General features: G+C 39.6%; 1 protein-coding gene across 2 annotated transcripts in view; it reads right to left on the minus strand.

Moving 5' to 3' along the window:
* The window catches only part of ttc27 (tetratricopeptide repeat domain 27), a 131,979-nt gene that overhangs the window by 45,675 nt on the left and 67,555 nt on the right, over positions 1 to 18,749 (minus strand). For both annotated transcript variants that reach the window (XM_047352192.1, XM_047352191.1), the window contains exons 9-10: positions 17,662 to 17,728; positions 7,677 to 7,790 (exon numbers count right to left, since the gene is read on the minus strand). In XM_047352192.1, coding sequence (XP_047208148.1) covers positions 7,677 to 7,790; positions 17,662 to 17,728 — 181 coding nt within the window. The remainder of the gene's footprint in view (positions 1 to 7,676; positions 7,791 to 17,661; positions 17,729 to 18,749) is intronic.

The raw sequence follows: 18,749 nt of genomic DNA on the forward strand, positions 1-18,749 counted from the left end.
ATAAGAGAGGGCTCTCCAGGTAATTTCCAAACTATTTGAAGTCCATCATTCTACATTACAAAGAATTCTTCTCAAGTGGAAAACTGGTAAAAGAGTTGGCAAACTTCCCAGAGGTGGACGTTCCAGTTCATGTTCAGAAGGATTTAAAAACCTTACACCTGGTTCACACTGCAACATAATTATGCAGATTTTGGACCCGATCCTTCCCTTCCATTCTCAAGGACGCCCTAATTATCGCAATGGCTGTAAAGATAATCTTATGAGGTATTCCTGCTGTGTGTGGTGTGTTAATATGTGATCTAGTCTGTGTCCTCTCTGACCTCAAACCGGGGATATTCAACATGTTGGATTGTCTTCACCATGTATCCTACCATGTGGGTTGTTCCCCGAGGACAAACGAGCAAGCAGCCTGTTGGAAGAGATGTGTCGCCAATCAGAAACTATCACCATTGCTTCTTCCTCGTCAGCCATGTTTATTTACTCTCAGATCACTCAGGTTTTAAAATATTGCAGTGTGAACCAGGCATTACCAGCTAGTACGGATAGGCGAAATGGAATTAACAATTTTCAGGTACATCTCAAAAAATTAGAACATTGAACAAAAGTTCAATATTTCTTTGGCCCTAATTTCAGAAAGTGAACTTATATAATATATGGATATATTACACAGAGCGCCTGATCTACTAAAGGTTTGTGAGTATAAAATTACGAACAAACTTGATAGCATGAGAGGATGGTGTCTGTCAATTGAGTAGAATAGCAGGCGCAATCCATTTACCATGTTTGTCTTCATGAATTTTGAAGAATAAATACTGGCAGGAGGCTATGCCAATGTCAGCATTTAGCACCTGCTATCGGATTTATTAAACATCAAACGAATTGTGGGTGCAGTTTTTGGGTGTATTTTTAACAGGCATGTGCAAACTGGCACAGCATTACATACACGTCTGCCGTCATTGTGGCGAGAAGGAGGAATAGGTACAATGACAGACCACAGAGATACAGAACTTTCTGTATGCATGTCAACATATTTGGACTGTCAGAAATAAAAATTGATGAAAATGAAGAACGAAGCAGCACAGAATCCATGTTGCTTGAAGTCCAGAGTAAAGTTTCCACAGTCAGTGATGGTTTGGGATGCTATGTCATCTGCTGGTGTTGGTCCATTGGGTTTTCTGACATCCACAGTCAACACAGCCATCTACCTGGTAATTTTAGAGCACTTCATGCTTCCTTCTGCTGACAAGCTGTATGGAGATGCTGATTTCATTTTCCAGCAGGACTTGGTGCCGGCTCATACTGCCAAAGGTACTAAAGGCTGGTTCAATGACCCTGGTGCCAGTAAACTCCCCTGACAAGTCATTGCTCATTGTAAGACATAATTATCAAAATTACAAGAAATACTTTACTCTATGTGGAATTAATCTATATAATTTAGCAAAGAGTTTCACTTTCAGAAATGAGTGACAAAAAATATTGAACTTTTGAGGTGTACCTGTATGATGTTATTTTTTGTGATAACATAAAAAATGATTAAAAACTATTTTTAAAACTGTCTATTTGACCATTACTGGTTGACTGCATACAGTCAAAGCCCCAAAATTATAAATACAAGCTTAAAGATAAAGTTCAGTACAATTAAATTAAGTAGTGAAACTGCAACACTTCACAGCACATAATAATTGTATTTAATATATTTTCAGATATAGAAAAATGTATTAATGCTCTAATAGAACCAACAAAAAGTAATAATTTCCACCATACTGTTAATTCTGGAGATTTTCAAACATTATCAGTTTAATGTTAACAGGATAAATGACAATTCTGATCCTGATATACTGTTTTACAGATAATGATACGTCTCTATCCCTAGTAGCTACACCGTAGATTAGGAGAAGCAGCTTTTAGCTCTTATCCTCCACTAATCTGGAATAGACTCCCAGCTATACGTTACAATGTCACCAGGTGACCATGAACCCATTCAAGCGCTGGATAAATGCTTAGAAGAAATCAATGCATGGATGGGCCTAAATTTTCTTCAGCTGAATGAAAACAAAACTGAAGTGATAATCTTTGGACCAAAGGAAGAGCGTTTAAAAGTTAGCACACAGCTTCAGTTAATACAGCTAGAAACCACCAGTCAGGTTGGAAACCTGGGTGTAGTGATGGACTCAGACCTGAACCTTCAGAGGAACATAAAGACAGTAACAAGGTCGGCCTTCTATCATCTAAAGAACATCTCCAGGATTAAAGGACTAATGTCTCAGCAGGACCTTGAAAAATTTATTCATGCGTTCATCTTTAGTAGAATTGATTGCTGCAACGGTGTCTTCACAAGTCTGCCTAAAAAGTTCATCAGACAGCTGCAGTTGATCCAGAACGCTGCTGCCCGCATCCTCACTAGAACTAAGAAAGTGGAGCACATCAGCCCGGTTCTAAAGTCCTTACACTGGCTCCCTGTAGCTCAGAAAATAGACTTTAAAATACTTCTGTTAGTCTATAAATCACTGAATGGCTTAGCACCAAAATACATTACTGACTTGTTGTCAATGTATCAACCACCCAGACCTCTCAGGTCTTCTGGCTCAAATCTACTCTGCAGAACCAGAACCAGAACCAAACATGGAGAAGCAGCTTTTAGTTCTTATGCTCCACTAATCTGGAATAAGTTCCCAGAAAACTGCTTTAAATCAAGATTAAAAACGTATATGTTTAGAGGGGTCTTTGACTGTGTTATCTAAACATTATTAAAGTTTTCAGTCCAACTTTCCTTTTATTTTCTTATGAATCATTTATTAATTTTATTTTTTTTAGCTTTTTTATTATTGTGTTATCATTTGAATTATCAATCTTTATTCTTATTTATTTGTGTTAATTATTGAACTACCTTTATGCCACTGCAATGTACTTTTCCTATTATGTCTTTTTCTCTTTTTTTCATGTACAGCACTTTGAATTGTCTTGCTACTGAAATGTGCTATATAAATAAACTTGCTGTGCCTAGATTCTGCAGGCATGTTTAATGTTGACTTCCATGACAGCAAAATAATTTTGCAGCATGAGTTAAATTTGGATCAGATTTGCATTCAATTCACTTCTGGAACAATGTCTGATGGACATCTGAGACCAAGGTAAAGAGTTTGATCATAATGTAAAGCAGCATGTTTGGTGAAAATCTAACACAGCATATCAGCAAAAGCGGCATTGGGCTGCTTTCACATAGGAGAAAAGGTATGAGCTAACAAAGGGTCAAATATGTTACAGAGACAGTCAGTCACTGACAAAAGCTTTGTCATGTACATGGTACGCACAATACCAAAGTAAAGACAACTGTATCAGCTAACAGTTTCTGTAATATAAAAAAGAATCCTCTGCACAGACGCATGGCTCAACACTGGAGAGCCAGCTCCTCAGGACAAGCTTCAGCTGTGCACCTACACCTCAGGGATGCACCTCTTTTCAGGACAAAAATTTTCATATTTTGGACAGAGAAGATAGATGGTTGGAGAGTGGTGTTAGGAATAACCTTTCTTATTAATTATAGATGAGCTTTTACACACACACACACACACATTATATTGATAAAGTATAAATGCTAATGTTTTAACTTTTGTTAGGATATGGATAAAACTCTTCACCGACGCACATTATAAAAACAAATGATCTACAGTCTGACATAAAGTTTAGTACATTGGGTTTGATTTGGAACACTCTGTAACCGGGTTGATTAGAATGCTGCAGCCACACTTAGATTAAGGATTGGACACCTGATATTACACAACCTATCAGATGGACACCGGAATGGTGACACATAGTCTACTGATAAACACTGAGGGAGTGTCTACCTGTGAAAACTTCACGGAGAGGGTTATCGTCCAAGCTTCTGCTGGCAACAACTTAATGCTCACCCTCTACCGATGATCCACATGGCCCTGTCTTTCAGTGTTTAACCCCTTCTCTCTCCTAGGCATAGCTATTGACTGAGCTTTTACTGTAACTAACTATGTGCTCTCTTTCAGACTGTGTCCTTGAAAACTGTCTCAGAGTTTATCTGTTCTTTCTTTCTAGATGAAACGACTAAAGGAGCTACATTCATTAACATTTACTTTTCCTTCCCATAGAAAGTACTCCTGGATCAGTGCTTCTTTGTTCTTTGTGTGTCTCTGCTTTGTTCTCTCAAACCCCCAGTCGGTCGTGGCAGATGGCCGCTCACACTGAGCCTGGTTCTGGTTCTGCTGGAGGTTTCTTCCTGTTAAAAGGGAGTTTTTCTTCTCCACTGTCGCTACATGCATGCTCAGTATGAGGGATTGCTGCAAAGTCAACACCAGTGACTGTCCACTGTCTCTACATGCTCATCCAGGAGGAGTGAATGCTGCAAGTCACTGACTGGATGCAATCTGCTGGGTTTCCTTAGACAGAAAAACGTTTTATCCAATTTGAATAAATAACTGAATCTGACTGCACTGTTTAATGGTTAGGATTAATTAGAATGTATGAACCTGACTTTTGTGAAGTGCCTTGAGACGACATGTGTTGTAAATTGGCGCTATATAAATAAACTGAATTGAATTTAATTAAATACGAACCCCTCTCTAAACTGCCTCTACTGCCCCTTATTTCTGCTGTTTACAACACAGACAGTTGGTTGTTTGGAAATACATTGTGTGGAAACTACGGCCCACTAATTTAAAAATTGTTTAAAATTTGATGTTTTTTAAATGAACAGTTGGCATACTAAGAGTCTAGAGTGTCAGGTGTGGTAAGCAGTAGAGTGCAGGCTAGCTAACTTAGCCATAGCCCCACTAACTGAGTAATATCAGCATGTTAGACTCCAGTGCTTTATAAAGAGCAGAACAACAGAGAGAAATAATATTCTACTAAAATCAGCAGGTGACATTCTAGATTTTGCTGTAGTTTTCCACCACTGTTCACATCAAATTTAAATAAATCTTTTCAAAATAAGCAATCATTTTAGTTGACACGGACTTTAAAATTTACCTCACTGCTTGTGATTTAAGTAGAATTGAATTCTGTGAAACAGGCCACTCACATGTGTCCTCTCACTCTCCAATATGTACAACCCTAGTTCCAATGGCGTTGAGATGTTGTGTAAAATGGAAATAAAACTTTGTGAACTACTGATTGAGAAAATAGTAAAAACAGTTTAAGAATAATGTTTCTCAATGTACAACTACAAGGAATTTGGTGATTTCATCATCTACAGTCCATAATATCGACAAAACAACCAGGTACAGCGGTGGCCAAGGGTAAAGCACGCAACGCGTGCACAGACGGTACAGTCCTCAACACAGCCATCAATGAATTATTATTTTAGCTGTAGAAACCAAAAATTGTTCCGTTTTGGTTTTAAATAAAATAAGAAATAAAAGTTGTATAAGACAATCTATCCAGAGGCTCAACAGATCTGCAGCACATATGGCTACATTTGTCATATCAGTATCGCTGTACTACATGTTTGGCTAAAACAGAGATGGTTCTCTCATGAACCTCTGATAACTGTTGCTTGAAGTAATTACACTTTGTAACCACCTTAATATACAATATGCGGACACTTTGAATGACATTTGCCCCTTTTCCACTGGCTCGTTTTAGCCGGCGCGGCTCCGTTCCACTCGGTTTGGCTCTACTCAGTACGGTAACTGTTGTGTTCCCACTGACCCGCTGATTGCTCCAGCCGTGAGTGTAGTGCTCTGTGCTGTTATTAACTTTAAACTGTGTTACACTGTCACATTAAAGTAATCTGTGTTAAATGATAAAAAAAATAAATAGAAAATAACAATATAAATAAACTAAATACTAATTAAGTTTGTATTAATGTATATGCAAGAAAGTCTAATTTATGTTTTTATGTCTAAAATGATCCATTGGGATAATTATCTGGACCACAGGCCAGCCAGAACGTATAAAATAAGGCTCAGGGGTTCTGATGTTAGAGGTGTGGCAGGAGAAGGAGAGAGGAGAGACGCTGCTGTCTGGATGGTGAAGCTCCAAAGTTTGCCTGAAGAAGTTACAATTTTGGTCTTTATGAAAACGTTTTTGTCTTATTCTTGGCAATAACGAGGACAAGGACTTAAAAGGGCAAAACAGCAGCCATTTGACCTTTGAAGTTAGTTTTAGGTTGGATTTTGCATATTCATGCTCTGTAGATTCAGTGGCTCGTCCTCCTGTTTGATCCGATGCAGGCAGCCTGATTACGGGGCAGCTGCTCTCTGCCTGCTCCCTCCTCCTGCAGATGCTGGTTCGCTAAAGGACATTTCTGAACCAAACACATTTTTTCATGGTGGTTTTGTTTTGTGTGTTTTGGGGGAAATATTTGTGCCTCTGAACAGCGGATTTTATGTGTGATCAGCTGGTTTAGGATGTTATTACATACAAGGTTCTGCCTGCATGTGATTCAGAAAGCTGATTTGTCCTTTTCTTTTTTCTGTCAGTCTTCAGGTATGGTTTATGACCTGGAAATGGTGAAATTACATGCTTGACCTACTCCGGCCACTGTGGTCCTTAATATTGTAGTCGCTCTTGAATTTTATTAACTTTTCCCTGCACTGTCTCAACAAAAACCTTCTAATTTCTCCTCATCCCTCATGAATCTTAATTATCTCCTTTTGTGGCATATGGCTATTATTTGCAAAGTTGTTTGGAACTATTGTAAATAGTATTTTTTTTTTTTTTACGCAAACTTTCAGGCACAGTTTGTATTTTTTTTTTATGTCACCAAGAATAGAAACCTAGAAAATCTACATAATTATCCTTCACGGTTCCACATGTGTTTTAATGAGTTTTAATTTTTTCTTATTATTATTTTGGGAATCTTACTGTACAGTCATATTTATCATTATATTTTAACTTGTGTGAAATGCATGGGTCCATTTGGTACGCCTAAATTTCCCCACTGACATACAATAAAGGATTTCTATTTTATTTTATTCTATTCTATATAACACGCCACATACTGTATGAACTCTTACTACTGAGGTGGCTTCTTGTCTGTTTTATCAGAGATAATTGGAATGATCCTTTTTGGTAACTAAAGATCCTCTTGGAGGCTGTGTGTCATGAAGATCAGGTCCACCTGGTGCTCAAATTGATCTACCTAGTCTTGGGCCCTATTCAGACCTAGTCAGTGCCACTGATCCCTCTGACCACCATCAGCAGGCAAGGTGGGTGACATGTCTTGCCCGAGGACACAATGATTGAGATGGACGGAGCGGGGGTTCGAACTGGCAACCGACCAGTTACAGGACGAACCCCTACCACCTGAGCCACTGTCGCCCCATAAGTGAAATATTTTTCTAGAGGTACGTGAGCACACTGCAGGGCTACGTGGAAACATTTTATTTCCAAGATGATGGGTAAATATCATCAGTTTGTAGGGATAATTATTGGATGTGTGATGCTTTATTAAGACTAAAATACACCAAGCTTTTATTAACCAAGAGAGCAAAAAAAGGCACACTAAAACAACTGCAGGTGGGAAATACTAGAGCAGGGGTCTCATTGCTGTTCACCTGCACAATGCTCTGCTACCTGGAGAGAGAGAGAGAACAGTAACAAACTATGCCCCCCCCCCCCCCCCCCCCCCCCCTTTAATCCCAAGGCAGATGGTATCTTTGAGTTTTAGATGGCTTTACCAAACTTAAAGAATATCTCCTTACCTGTGTTTGCATCATGGCTCTCTCAACACACCGAGATCTTCCCTTTTCCAGTTTGGTCCTCAAGCAAAGTGCTGCCACCTCCACAGACCAGAACTTCGGCTGAGACAGAATACACTGTTCCAAAGACAAAGGAGGCATAGTAGATTAGACTTGTTTTAGTCATACCGTACAGAAAAGCAAGATGTTCTCGGGTAATCTGTTGAACTGTGACAAATAACCAGACCATTCCTTCTGGGTGTGAACATATGTTCTGTTAATGAATGTTTTTAGTCAACATTCCAAAAGCTGGAATTTAGGAAATGTATGTAAATAAAAGCTGAAGAAGCTGTCACAGTTTGTAAGAAACAGATATTCCGATATACCTTAGATATCATGTTTGCTATGTGCAGTAAGCTGAACGTGATCCTCCTACAACAGGTCCGTTGATCTTTCATGAAAATCTTACAGCAGGTCTAATGTAGCGTCTGATGGCAGACACTCTTGTTGTATTATTGTCTTGTGGAGAGGATGCTCAGGGTTTTTCCTTAATTCTTCATTTTATAAACCACCCTTTTATCTCAACAGGTTTCCAAACATCCCCAGAAGAACACCAGCCTTCTTTATCAGCTTCTTGAACTGTTCTAAGTCCGTGGCTCTGATGACTTATAGAAGATTTTCAGCACCTTGCTGCAAACACTGAAGGATCCAGGCTTCCTCTAGAAGTATATTCTGCTATGACCCACCTTGTAGACCACATCACTGCTCCAAACCCTCACAGTCTAACAAAGCTGTGGTTTGTTTATCAGGCATTCATTGATCCAGCACAGGATCCTGACAGTGCTGCATGCTTTGTCCAGATGACAGAGGTTTGGTGAATCAGGTGAATGACTGCGTCTTCAACTCCAGCTTGTTAGCTTACTCCCATGGGCAGGGACGGACTGGGGCTACAAAACAGCCCTGGACTTTGACTCAGCCAGCCAAAGCCGAGCACATATACATACACACATACATACAGGTCCTTCTCAAAATATTAGCATATTGTGATAAAGTTCATTCTTTTCCATAATGTCATGATGAAAATTTAACATTCATATATTTTAGATTCATTGCACACTAACTGAAATATTTCAGGTCTTTTATTGTCTTAATACGGATGATTTTGGCATACAGCTCATGAAAACCCAAAATTCCTATCTCACAAAATTAGCATATCATTAAAAGGGTCTCTAAACGAGCTATGAACCTGATCATCTGAATCAACGAGTTAACTCTAAACACCTGCAAAAGATTCCTGAGGCCTTTAAAACTCCCAGCCTGGTTCATCACTCAAAACCCCAATCATGGGTAAGACTGCCGACCTGACTGCTGTCCAGAAGGCCACTATTGACACCCTCAAGCAAGAGGGTAAGACACAGAAAGAAATTTCTGAACGAATAGGCTGTTCCCAGAGTGCTGTATCAAGGCACCTCAGTGGGAAGTCTGTGGGAAGGAAAAAGTGTGGCAGAAAACGCTGCACAACGAGAAGAGGTGACCGGACCCTGAGGAAGATTGTGGAGAAGGGCCGATTCCAGACTTTGGGGGACCTGCGGAAGCAGTGGACTGAGTCTGGAGTAGAAACATCCAGAGCCACCGTGCACAGGCGTGTGCAGGAAATGGGCTACAGGTGCCGCATTCCCCAGGTCAAGCCACTTTTGAACCAGAAACAGCAGCAGAAGCGCCTGACCTGGGCTACAGAGAAGCAGCACTGGACTGTTGCTCAGTGGTCCAAAGTACTTTTTCCGGATGAAAGCAAATTCTGCATGTCATTCGGAAATCAAGGTGCCAGAGTCTGGAGGAAGACTGGGGAGAAGGAAATGCCAAAATGCCAGAAGTCCAGTGTCAAGTACCCACAGTCAGTGATGATCTGGGGTGCCGTGTCAGCTGCTGGTGTTGGTCCACTGTGTTTTATCAAGGGCAGGGTCAATGCAGCTAGCTATCAGGAGATTTTGGAGCACTTCATGCTTCCATCTGCTGAAAAGCTTTATGGAGATGAAGATTTCATTTTTCAGCACGACCTGGCACCTGCTCACAGTGCCAAAACCACTGGTAAATGGTTTACTGACCATGGTATCACTGTGCTCAATTGGCCTGCCAACTCTCCTGACCTGAACCCCATAGAGAATCTGTGGGATATTGTGAAGAGAACGTTGAGAGACTCAAGACCCAACACTCTGGATGAGCTAAAGGCCGCTATTGAAGCATCCTGGGCCTCCATAAGACCTCAGCAGTGCCACAGGCTGATTGCCTCCATGCCACGCCGCATTGAAGCAGTCATTTCTGCAAAAGGATTCCCGACCAAGTATTGAGTGCATAACTGTACATGATTATTTGAAGGTTGACGTTTTTTGTATTAAAAACACTTTTCTTTTATTGGTCGGATGAAATATGCTAATTTTGTGAGATAGGAATTTTGGGTTTTCATGAGCTGTATGCCAAAATCATCCATATTAAGACAATAAAAGACCTGAAATATTTCAGTTAGTGTGCAATGAATCTAAAATATATGAATGTTAAATTTACATCATGACATTATGGAAAATAATTAACTTTATCACAATATGCTAATATTTTGAGAAGGACCTGTACATACACATATATGTATGTGCGTTTCACTACGCTAGAGGACTGGAATGCGAAACAGTAGCTCTGCAAGGTAACAGCCAAAAAAAGAAAAACAATGTGCTGCTACCGCCGGCCATGCTGAAGCACCGGCTGTTCTGTGATTCTCCTGAACTCAGATGGCCAGTCCGGCCCTGCCCACAACTCCACCTCGCTGCAGCAAACATACAGGGGTGGGGACGGACCATCTTGATATGCCACACCTGTGAGGTTGGATGGATGATCTATGCAAAGGAGAAGTGCTGACTATCACAGGTTTAGACAGATTTATGAACAAGATTAGAGAAATGGTTATTTTGTGTTTTAGATCTTTGAGTTCAGATCATGAAAACTGGGAGCGAAAACAAAAACGTTTATATTTTTGTTCAGTGTATTTAAAGAAAATGTTTTGTAAACAAAAAAAGATGAATGCACATTCCAAAATGTAATAAAATAAAATGGAATCCACCACAATATGCTGAATCAGACAGATTTCATGCATATCAGCGTGTAGGGTTATATACATATCACCACCAAATCAATGAATTCGGGTGTCCCAATCACTTCCATAGCTGCAGGTGTATAAAGTTTGGTGTAGAGAAAGTTGACTGGCCTGCAGAGTCCTGGCCTCAACCTTCTTGAACACCTTTCCAATGAATTAAAGCAGTGACTGCAGTTCTGATTTTCTCATCTAACTATGAACACACTCCTAAATCTTGGAAGATGTTTACAGAATAGTTAAAGCTGCTATTGCTGGAAATGGTGGGACCATTGAAAAAATTGGACTTTACAGATTAACAATAGGATGTCATCAAAGTTCATGTACAAGTAAACAGACAAATACTTTCGGCAACAGTGTAGCTGGATATGAATTGGACCAATTTGGCAATGAGAGGACATTTATTGTGAAATAGTTCTATAAACTGAAGCGAGTCAAAAAACGTTGATATTTCTTATCCTGGTAGAGGGATCGTGAAAATTTTTTCAATGTATCACCTCAACTTTTACAGCAATCCATTCAACTGAGCTGAAGTCAGTAGATAAAAAGAACACTTGAAATGGTAAAGCACTTCAGACAAGTTGTAGCTAACCATCTGACAGAGTTCAACCACAAAACACAGGACCTAGTTTCATTAGCTTCATCCTCCGCATTAACGTCAAAGACTGTGTGCTGCTGGGAGAAATCAGCAAGCAAGGTTAATTTAAAACACCTAATTATTTAAAGCTATTAGGGCTCCAAATACTTTATCTGGGTGCTGCAGTGATAAGCTGATGTATAATAGCTTTAGATGAGCTGATTTCAGAGAATGCTGGAGATGGGTTGAGACATCCAGCTGATTTACCCACAGGTAGATATGTAAGAAAGGGCTGATGCCAGGATCTCTCTCATCTTTAATGACAAGATTATGCAACAACGAATGTCTACACAGATTATGGATGATAATGGAATGTCTCATGAAAGTGATCTGTGTTGGTAGCAATGATGAACAAGCACTGATGTTGTTTGTCGATGCTTAGCAAGTCATTAGTGCAACAGTACACTATCCTAATTATGCAGTCATTTCTGCAGCAACATAAATCACTGGGTGATTAAAATCACACGACAGGACATGATCACCATTTGTCATCCTGCTGTTAACACAAACGAGCCGACAGCTTCTCAGAAGCAATCAGAACTTTGTAAATGGTGCATTAAAAATGCCAAAAGAAGAATAATCCCTTACAATGCCAGCTAGATTTACTGTGTCCTGATTTGGACACCTCCACATTCTTTCCCATTTAAAATGGCTAAAATTACCCACAGGCATATTACATCAGACGCAAATGATGAGAACATTGTTACTCAGCATTTTGAAGGGCATTTGCCAAGTTTAAAGCTCCAACATTTAGTTTGGTACTCCTGACTGTTGATGTGAGAGAGATCATAGTGAGATCCAAAGAGCTGTCTGAGGCCTTCAGAAAGAAGACTGTAGCAGCTTATGGGTCTGGTATAGGGTTTAGAGATAATCAAAAGAATCTGAAATCAGCCATATAACATAGGCCACATAGTTTACAATCTGAGACCTCCCACTGGGTGTCAAAATCAAATACAGTGAAAACTGAACCTCTCTACCAACGCTCCATAATCAGCTGATCCAAAGAAAGTAGGTAAAGAAAATTTTAAATGTATTTGTTTGTGTTTAAATTGATTTGCAGTGTGACAGAATGAATGCTAACCTCTCTAACATGTTCCTGAAGTTACAGCTGAGCTCAATAACTAGCAAGCTTGTGTTGTTGTTTCAAGCTGAAGTTAGCATATGATTTGTAGACAGATCAGTTTCTCTTGTTTAACGATGGACCTGAAGCTATGAATCAGAGGCTAGCTTCAGTGTCTGTTTTCCCAGCTGAAACAGCTGTTAGAACAGGGTTAGGGTTAACCCTAAATGTTTTGTTCGCAAACAAAGAACAAAAACTCTTGTGTGATTTAAAGCTACAGAAAAATATGACTGGCAGAGGAGGGGGTGATAAAATACCAGGGTCATTCAGCCAGTGAGAAATGTTTGGCATTCTCCACTAATGAAGCCCCACCTTTAGTTCAAGCTCAATACAAAATGTTCAGCCATTCTGGCAGGACTGTTTTCAGGGTAGACTTTTACCTTCTTTTGTCTGATTTGGTCCTCATTCCAGCAGTGGAAATGCAGGGTGGAAAAAAACTACTCTGGTTCCTGAAGAGGTTCCTGCAGTGGAAATGTACTCTGTTGAACTCTGAATGCAGATGGAGGTAATAATGTAACAAATAAAGAGAAGTTAATAATCACTGTGACAGCCACACCAATAGCTGCAACACAAGAATGGTGGGGAATCCTCACGCACTTTCATTTGTAGTGTACGTTTATGGTTTTCATTCATCCAAACAAAATTACTCCTTTGTAATAAAGGTTTATTAAATGGTTTAACCACATACCCTTGCGTATCACTTCTTGTGAGGTCAGTAATATTTTGTTTTTTCAGACAGTTTGTTAAGTTTAAATTTTTCGCCGGAGTTTAGTTTGTTTCTTTGACCTATTTTTATGAACTCAGCCTTATTTTGTAAATATAACCTTTGGGTTAAAAGTAAAACCTCATTATATTTTTAGAATTCACCTACCTTTTAACTCAGTCTGTCACAAATACTTTATTTACATTTTCTGTAAATTCCAAGTTTTCTTAACTCAAGTTGTAGTCTAAATTTTCCTTGTAAAAAAGCAGATGAGTTTCACAGAATTATCCTTGAGAGCATCGAATAAACTGAAATCAAGGACAGCTGGTGTTTGTCCTTAAAATAACATCAAAATACTACTGACACATCAGGACTGACTAACGTTCAGGGGAGGAACTGATGAAAAAGAGAACTGATGAAGATGACCGGGCATGTGACAACCATCTAACCAGCCTGCAGATTCCTGGATCTACATGTAGGCTGGGAAGATGCCTGCTCACAGAGCCAGCTTCAATTTGTTACAAACAAATGAATTATCACAGATATGATTAAACATTTTTGGTATTTGGTAACAAATAACTCCACAATTGGGGTAAAACCAAGTCAAATATGATTGATCCTAGTCCAGAGATCTGAGTCCAGAGTCCCCAACAGAGATCTGATGAGGTATTTGGTGGGCGTGGCCTAATTCTTCCACAGCGCCCCCTAGAAAATTTAAATTTTGGTACACATATGTAACTTTTCAGGACCAACAAAAAAAGTCTCTTGGAGCATTGGTCAAAACTCCACAGGAAGTCGGCCATTGCCATTTTGACCCCGGTTTTGCCTTTTCTAGCCCGCATATCTGAGCAAACTCCTCCTATAGCTTTTGATTTAGAGAATTGAAAATCACTCAGTATACTCTTAAGGCACTGGGGATCAAAAGTTATCAAAACGTTTTGATACATGAAAGCGTGTGGGTGTGGCCAAGCCTCAAAATATGACTTCTCGCCATAAAAGATGAAATTGATATAGCTCCTACAAGGAAAGTCACAGAGACCTGAAACCTTCTGAGATTGATCTGCCTCTGGCCCTGAACAATGTTCACTGATCAGATGCTGACATCATCGAAGTCCTGGCCCCTGAGAACAGGAAGTGTCATGTTTTCCTTTAGAGAGTCAATTTTTGATGTTCTTCACCTAATCAATATGAAACTTACCCAAGTGACAGATAACATGATGCTCTAAGACAATCTCCAGTACTGACTGGTTTGGCTGGAGGGTGTGACTGTGGCGGCGTGGCGAATATGTTTGGCTCTAAATTACACATGTGTTAGGGTTTTTATGACTTTTTGTATTGTTTATCACTCATCTAAGAACTTTTCCCTCCTTACATGTTAAAGGAAGGAAGATGGTCACAAGAATGAGTTATGCTTTTATTCTTTTATTATTTTACTAGCAGCATCTGGGGGCTATTCACCAGGTCCCACTTCCCACTTCCTCTGTTTGTTTATAATCAAGACAAATGAACCCTAACCTTTCTGACCCCACACACACACACACCCCCACCCTGAATGTTTGTTGAACTGTGTGTGACCAAGCATGTATAAATAAAGAGAGAGGGGTGCCAACACTTTGTAGTTTTGCACTGCAGAGTGTGACCTACCCTTGCCGCAAGTATAACTGACTGTGTCGTTCCTTACTTCTGAGTTGACTAAATAATACCTACCAACATGCATGGTTCAATTCACTCCAAAATCAATATGGTTGATCTTTGTTAGCCCCCAATGAGCTCTATTGGATTACACTGGAATTTGGATCAACACCGCCCCCTAGGAAACTTGAAGTGCTTTATCTCCCTCAAACATCATCAAATCCACTTCAAATATAATACACATCATCAGGGATCAATGCTATACATGTTGCCACAGTCAATTGATGACATCAATTTAGCCCCGCCCACTATTAAACAAGTCAGTGCAGCTTCCATCTGGAAGGTCCGATTTCCCCCCAAATTTTAAATGCTTCTCGCCAGACCAGAACTCTGCATGACCGAAGATCGTTTAACATGCCGCTCACAGTGCCACGTAGTGGTGATATGTGGAAGTTTTAAAGCCACTGGACCCAAAATCATGAAGTGGTTTTGGTGTGTTTGGACTTTGGAACAGGGACCATTATTGAGTCCTTCAACAATCGAGGGATACTTGGAAGATAAAATTGAAAATATCTCCAAGCTGCATTGCACAGTTTTTAAGAACAAATCCTCCAACACAATCAGGTCCTTGACCTTTCTTCAAATCCACAAAAGAGTTTTGACGCTCAGTATGAAGTCTGTCCTGTGGAAAGCTATCTAGTTGATGGTTTGGTCCAACTTACCTGAGAAGTTAATCAATTTGTAGTCTCGTTCTGTGACAGGGTCGGCTAGTGAAAACTGCTTGTCGGGCCGGATGACGATACTCAGTTAAACCAGTATTTAAAAACCCTCCACCACTAAAATTAAGTGTGTCAACTTTTTAGGGACTCAGCACGAAAAACAAAATGAAGAACTAGAAAGAATCGCAGTGAGATTACCAAGACTGCTAGATAGCGGCTAACGCCGCAAAGATTGTCACGTGCTTCAAAGTCCCTCAGCAATAAACTAAAAGGGTTATTTCATTGTTTTTAACAAGAAATGCTATACAACAATGGGAAAAATAAATATTGAACATACCAAAGTTTTTCCCAGTAGGTATTTTAAGGAGGTTATTGGCATAAAATTCACAGCAGATGTGGCAAAGATACAATTAGCCCACAAAAACACATCAATAAAATTCATAAATTCTAAGTAAAACTCCTGAACAACAGATGGAAAGATATTGCCATAATAGAGAGACAGTCATAGTGTTACTTTGTATCTCAGTGGTCATACTGCTATGCCTGATCAGTGTAAATATGGTCTAAAGCATGGATGTTTTTGATGTCTCTGCTCCAGCTCAGTTGATTAAAATGGTCCAAGTACTTCCTTCCCATGTCAAAGTCCTACAGAGGCCTGCTAATGAACCGTCATTTGACTCGGGGGTGTTGAACCAGGGAAAGACCTAAAACATGCAGGATACCAGACCTTGAGGACTGACTCTGGGCACCACTGGTCTGAAGTAATGTGCTTTTCAGTATGGCATTCCTTGTAAACTGTCAGTGCCATGTTCTTCCAGCTCTGTGAAGCAGGAGGTCACAGTCAGGATACGATGACTGCTTTTTATCCAGCTGAAATTGCAATTCATCAGTGGTGTCCAAAGCACTCTTCATCATGTTATTGTCCCAGTGTAGCATTTATTGTCAGGCAGCGCAGTACTAAACTACTTCCCATTTCTGCAGCATATCGAGCTTGGCTTTTCACTGATTAGATATTGATTCCCTGATGTTGAGTCCTTTTAAACAGCTGTGAATTCTCTGAATTTTCCATACGTCTTGGTGGAACATGTATAGACACATTGGATAGGGTTCTCTTGAAGAATGCTTTACATTTGGATAATTTCATTGAATTTCTCGCTATGATTATAAAACATTGTGGGTCTCTAAAAAACCTGAGTAGTTATTTTGGGCCAGCTGTGTGTAGACTTTGTTTTAATACATTTCAGTTGCATTTGCAGCCTCAAGGTTAAAGAGTAAAAGAACAAAATATTGACCGATCTTGACCAAAGCTCTGTGAAATAGCAGTATTAATTCTGGTAGAGGAAGTTTCCAGCTTGAGTGCTCTTGGGGGATTTTATGTGGGGTCACTGAGCTAATAATCCCAAATCATTCTCCTCCTTTGCCAAACAGCTCATTTAATTTAGCGAGAATAAAGTTAGAGTGTGGTTTGTTGTGATGACTGATGTCTCACAGCTTTACGTCTTTCATCCCAAATCAGCTTGGTTTAGATTTTCACCTTGACTTTACTTGAAAGAAATACTACAAATAAAGAGGCATTCACAGGAAAGTAAAGATTAAAACAGTAAACACAAACATACACACACATTCCCACAGGGAAACTAAGACCATCCACAAAACCTAACATATAGGGCCTGGACTGGTACCACAGACCTAAAAAAAAGCAATTTTCTGGTCATTCTTACTGCTCAAAGAACTATGCTCGAGAGCCACATTCATCCAGTCGGCCTCACACACATTCATACAAATGTGGATCACTAGGCAACATGGGGTTAAGTGCCTTGCCCAGGGGCACAACGACATGTGGCAGGAGGAAGCTGGAATCAAACCTACAACTTTCGAATTCCAAAAACAACTGTACTACCCATTAAGCTACAGTCGTACATACACATACTAATACATAAACCATATTATGCAATATTATACTTATTTTAGACCCATTGTATGGAGTCATTTTTAGAGAACTTTGTGTACCTTATTATTGAGAACCACCTTACTCTAGTAAAGGAACAAAGAGACTTACAGAAGTGAAGGCCAGCAGTTCTTCTTCTGTTAGTTTGTGCACAGGGTTGTTCTTCTGAAAGTCGGTGCTGAAAGACAACAGAGTGGATCAGGATACCCGTCCATTCAACCAGAGCTGCATCATAAAAGAATTAAGAAACAAATAAATAAAAGAGTGATTAAATAAACATGTAAAGAAAAAAACGAAAAACTAATGAATAAATAACAAAAAATTAAACTAAAATAAATAAATGTATGAACAAATGAGCAAATCAATCAAAGAATGAATAAACAGCCAAAAAAGTAAATATTTAAATGGATGAATGTTTCTATAAATAAATGAATAAATAAGTAAATGGTCACTTTCCAAAAACCCTTTAAAGCAGGAATTAGACATATTTTAGCCCTCACTGATTGTCGTGTGGAATGACAGCAGCAGCTGCTTTTAGCCCTCTGATACGCCAAGCTAGGTAGTTGCAGCCCTGCAACCAATGACCTGTTGAAGAGTGAACTGGCATTATGGCTCGAGAGTGTGATGTAGTCACTGCAGACGTGTGTGCAGCCAGCTGGCAGGGGAATTTCAGGTAAAAACAAACTGAGACCACATCTGTGTGGTGCCTATTTGATGCCAGAGATGTTTTCAAGTTTCCAAATCTAGTATCAAGTCTTTGAGGGGCAAGTCCAAGTCTAGCCTGAAGTCTCTAATGACTGAAATAAACATTTCCTTATCAAATCCAAATCATCTAGGTCACTTCAGCACTGCATCGTTGTAGGCTAGAATTTCAAGTCAAGTTTTTAGGACACAAGTCTAACTCCATTCTGAAGGCTTATTTTTTTGACTCGGGGGCGACTCGAGTCGAAGTCCAAAACTGATAAATGATAAATGTAATGGCTGGAAACAATGGTAAAGTAAGACTACACTCCTATTTATTCATAGTTCCTCTCCAATGAAATTTGCAATATTAGTAAACAAAAGACAATAAAAACTGGAGATTTATTTTGGAATTTGAAGAAACAACAACACAACTGAAGATTGATACACTGAAAGACACAAACAAAACCTGACACACTGTAGATGTGCTGCAAGCCTGCGAGTCTACTGACCCAGAT

Source organism: Girardinichthys multiradiatus, chromosome 22, assembly GCF_021462225.1.
Source record: "Girardinichthys multiradiatus isolate DD_20200921_A chromosome 22, DD_fGirMul_XY1, whole genome shotgun sequence".
NCBI lineage: Eukaryota > Metazoa > Chordata > Actinopteri > Cyprinodontiformes > Goodeidae > Girardinichthys > Girardinichthys multiradiatus.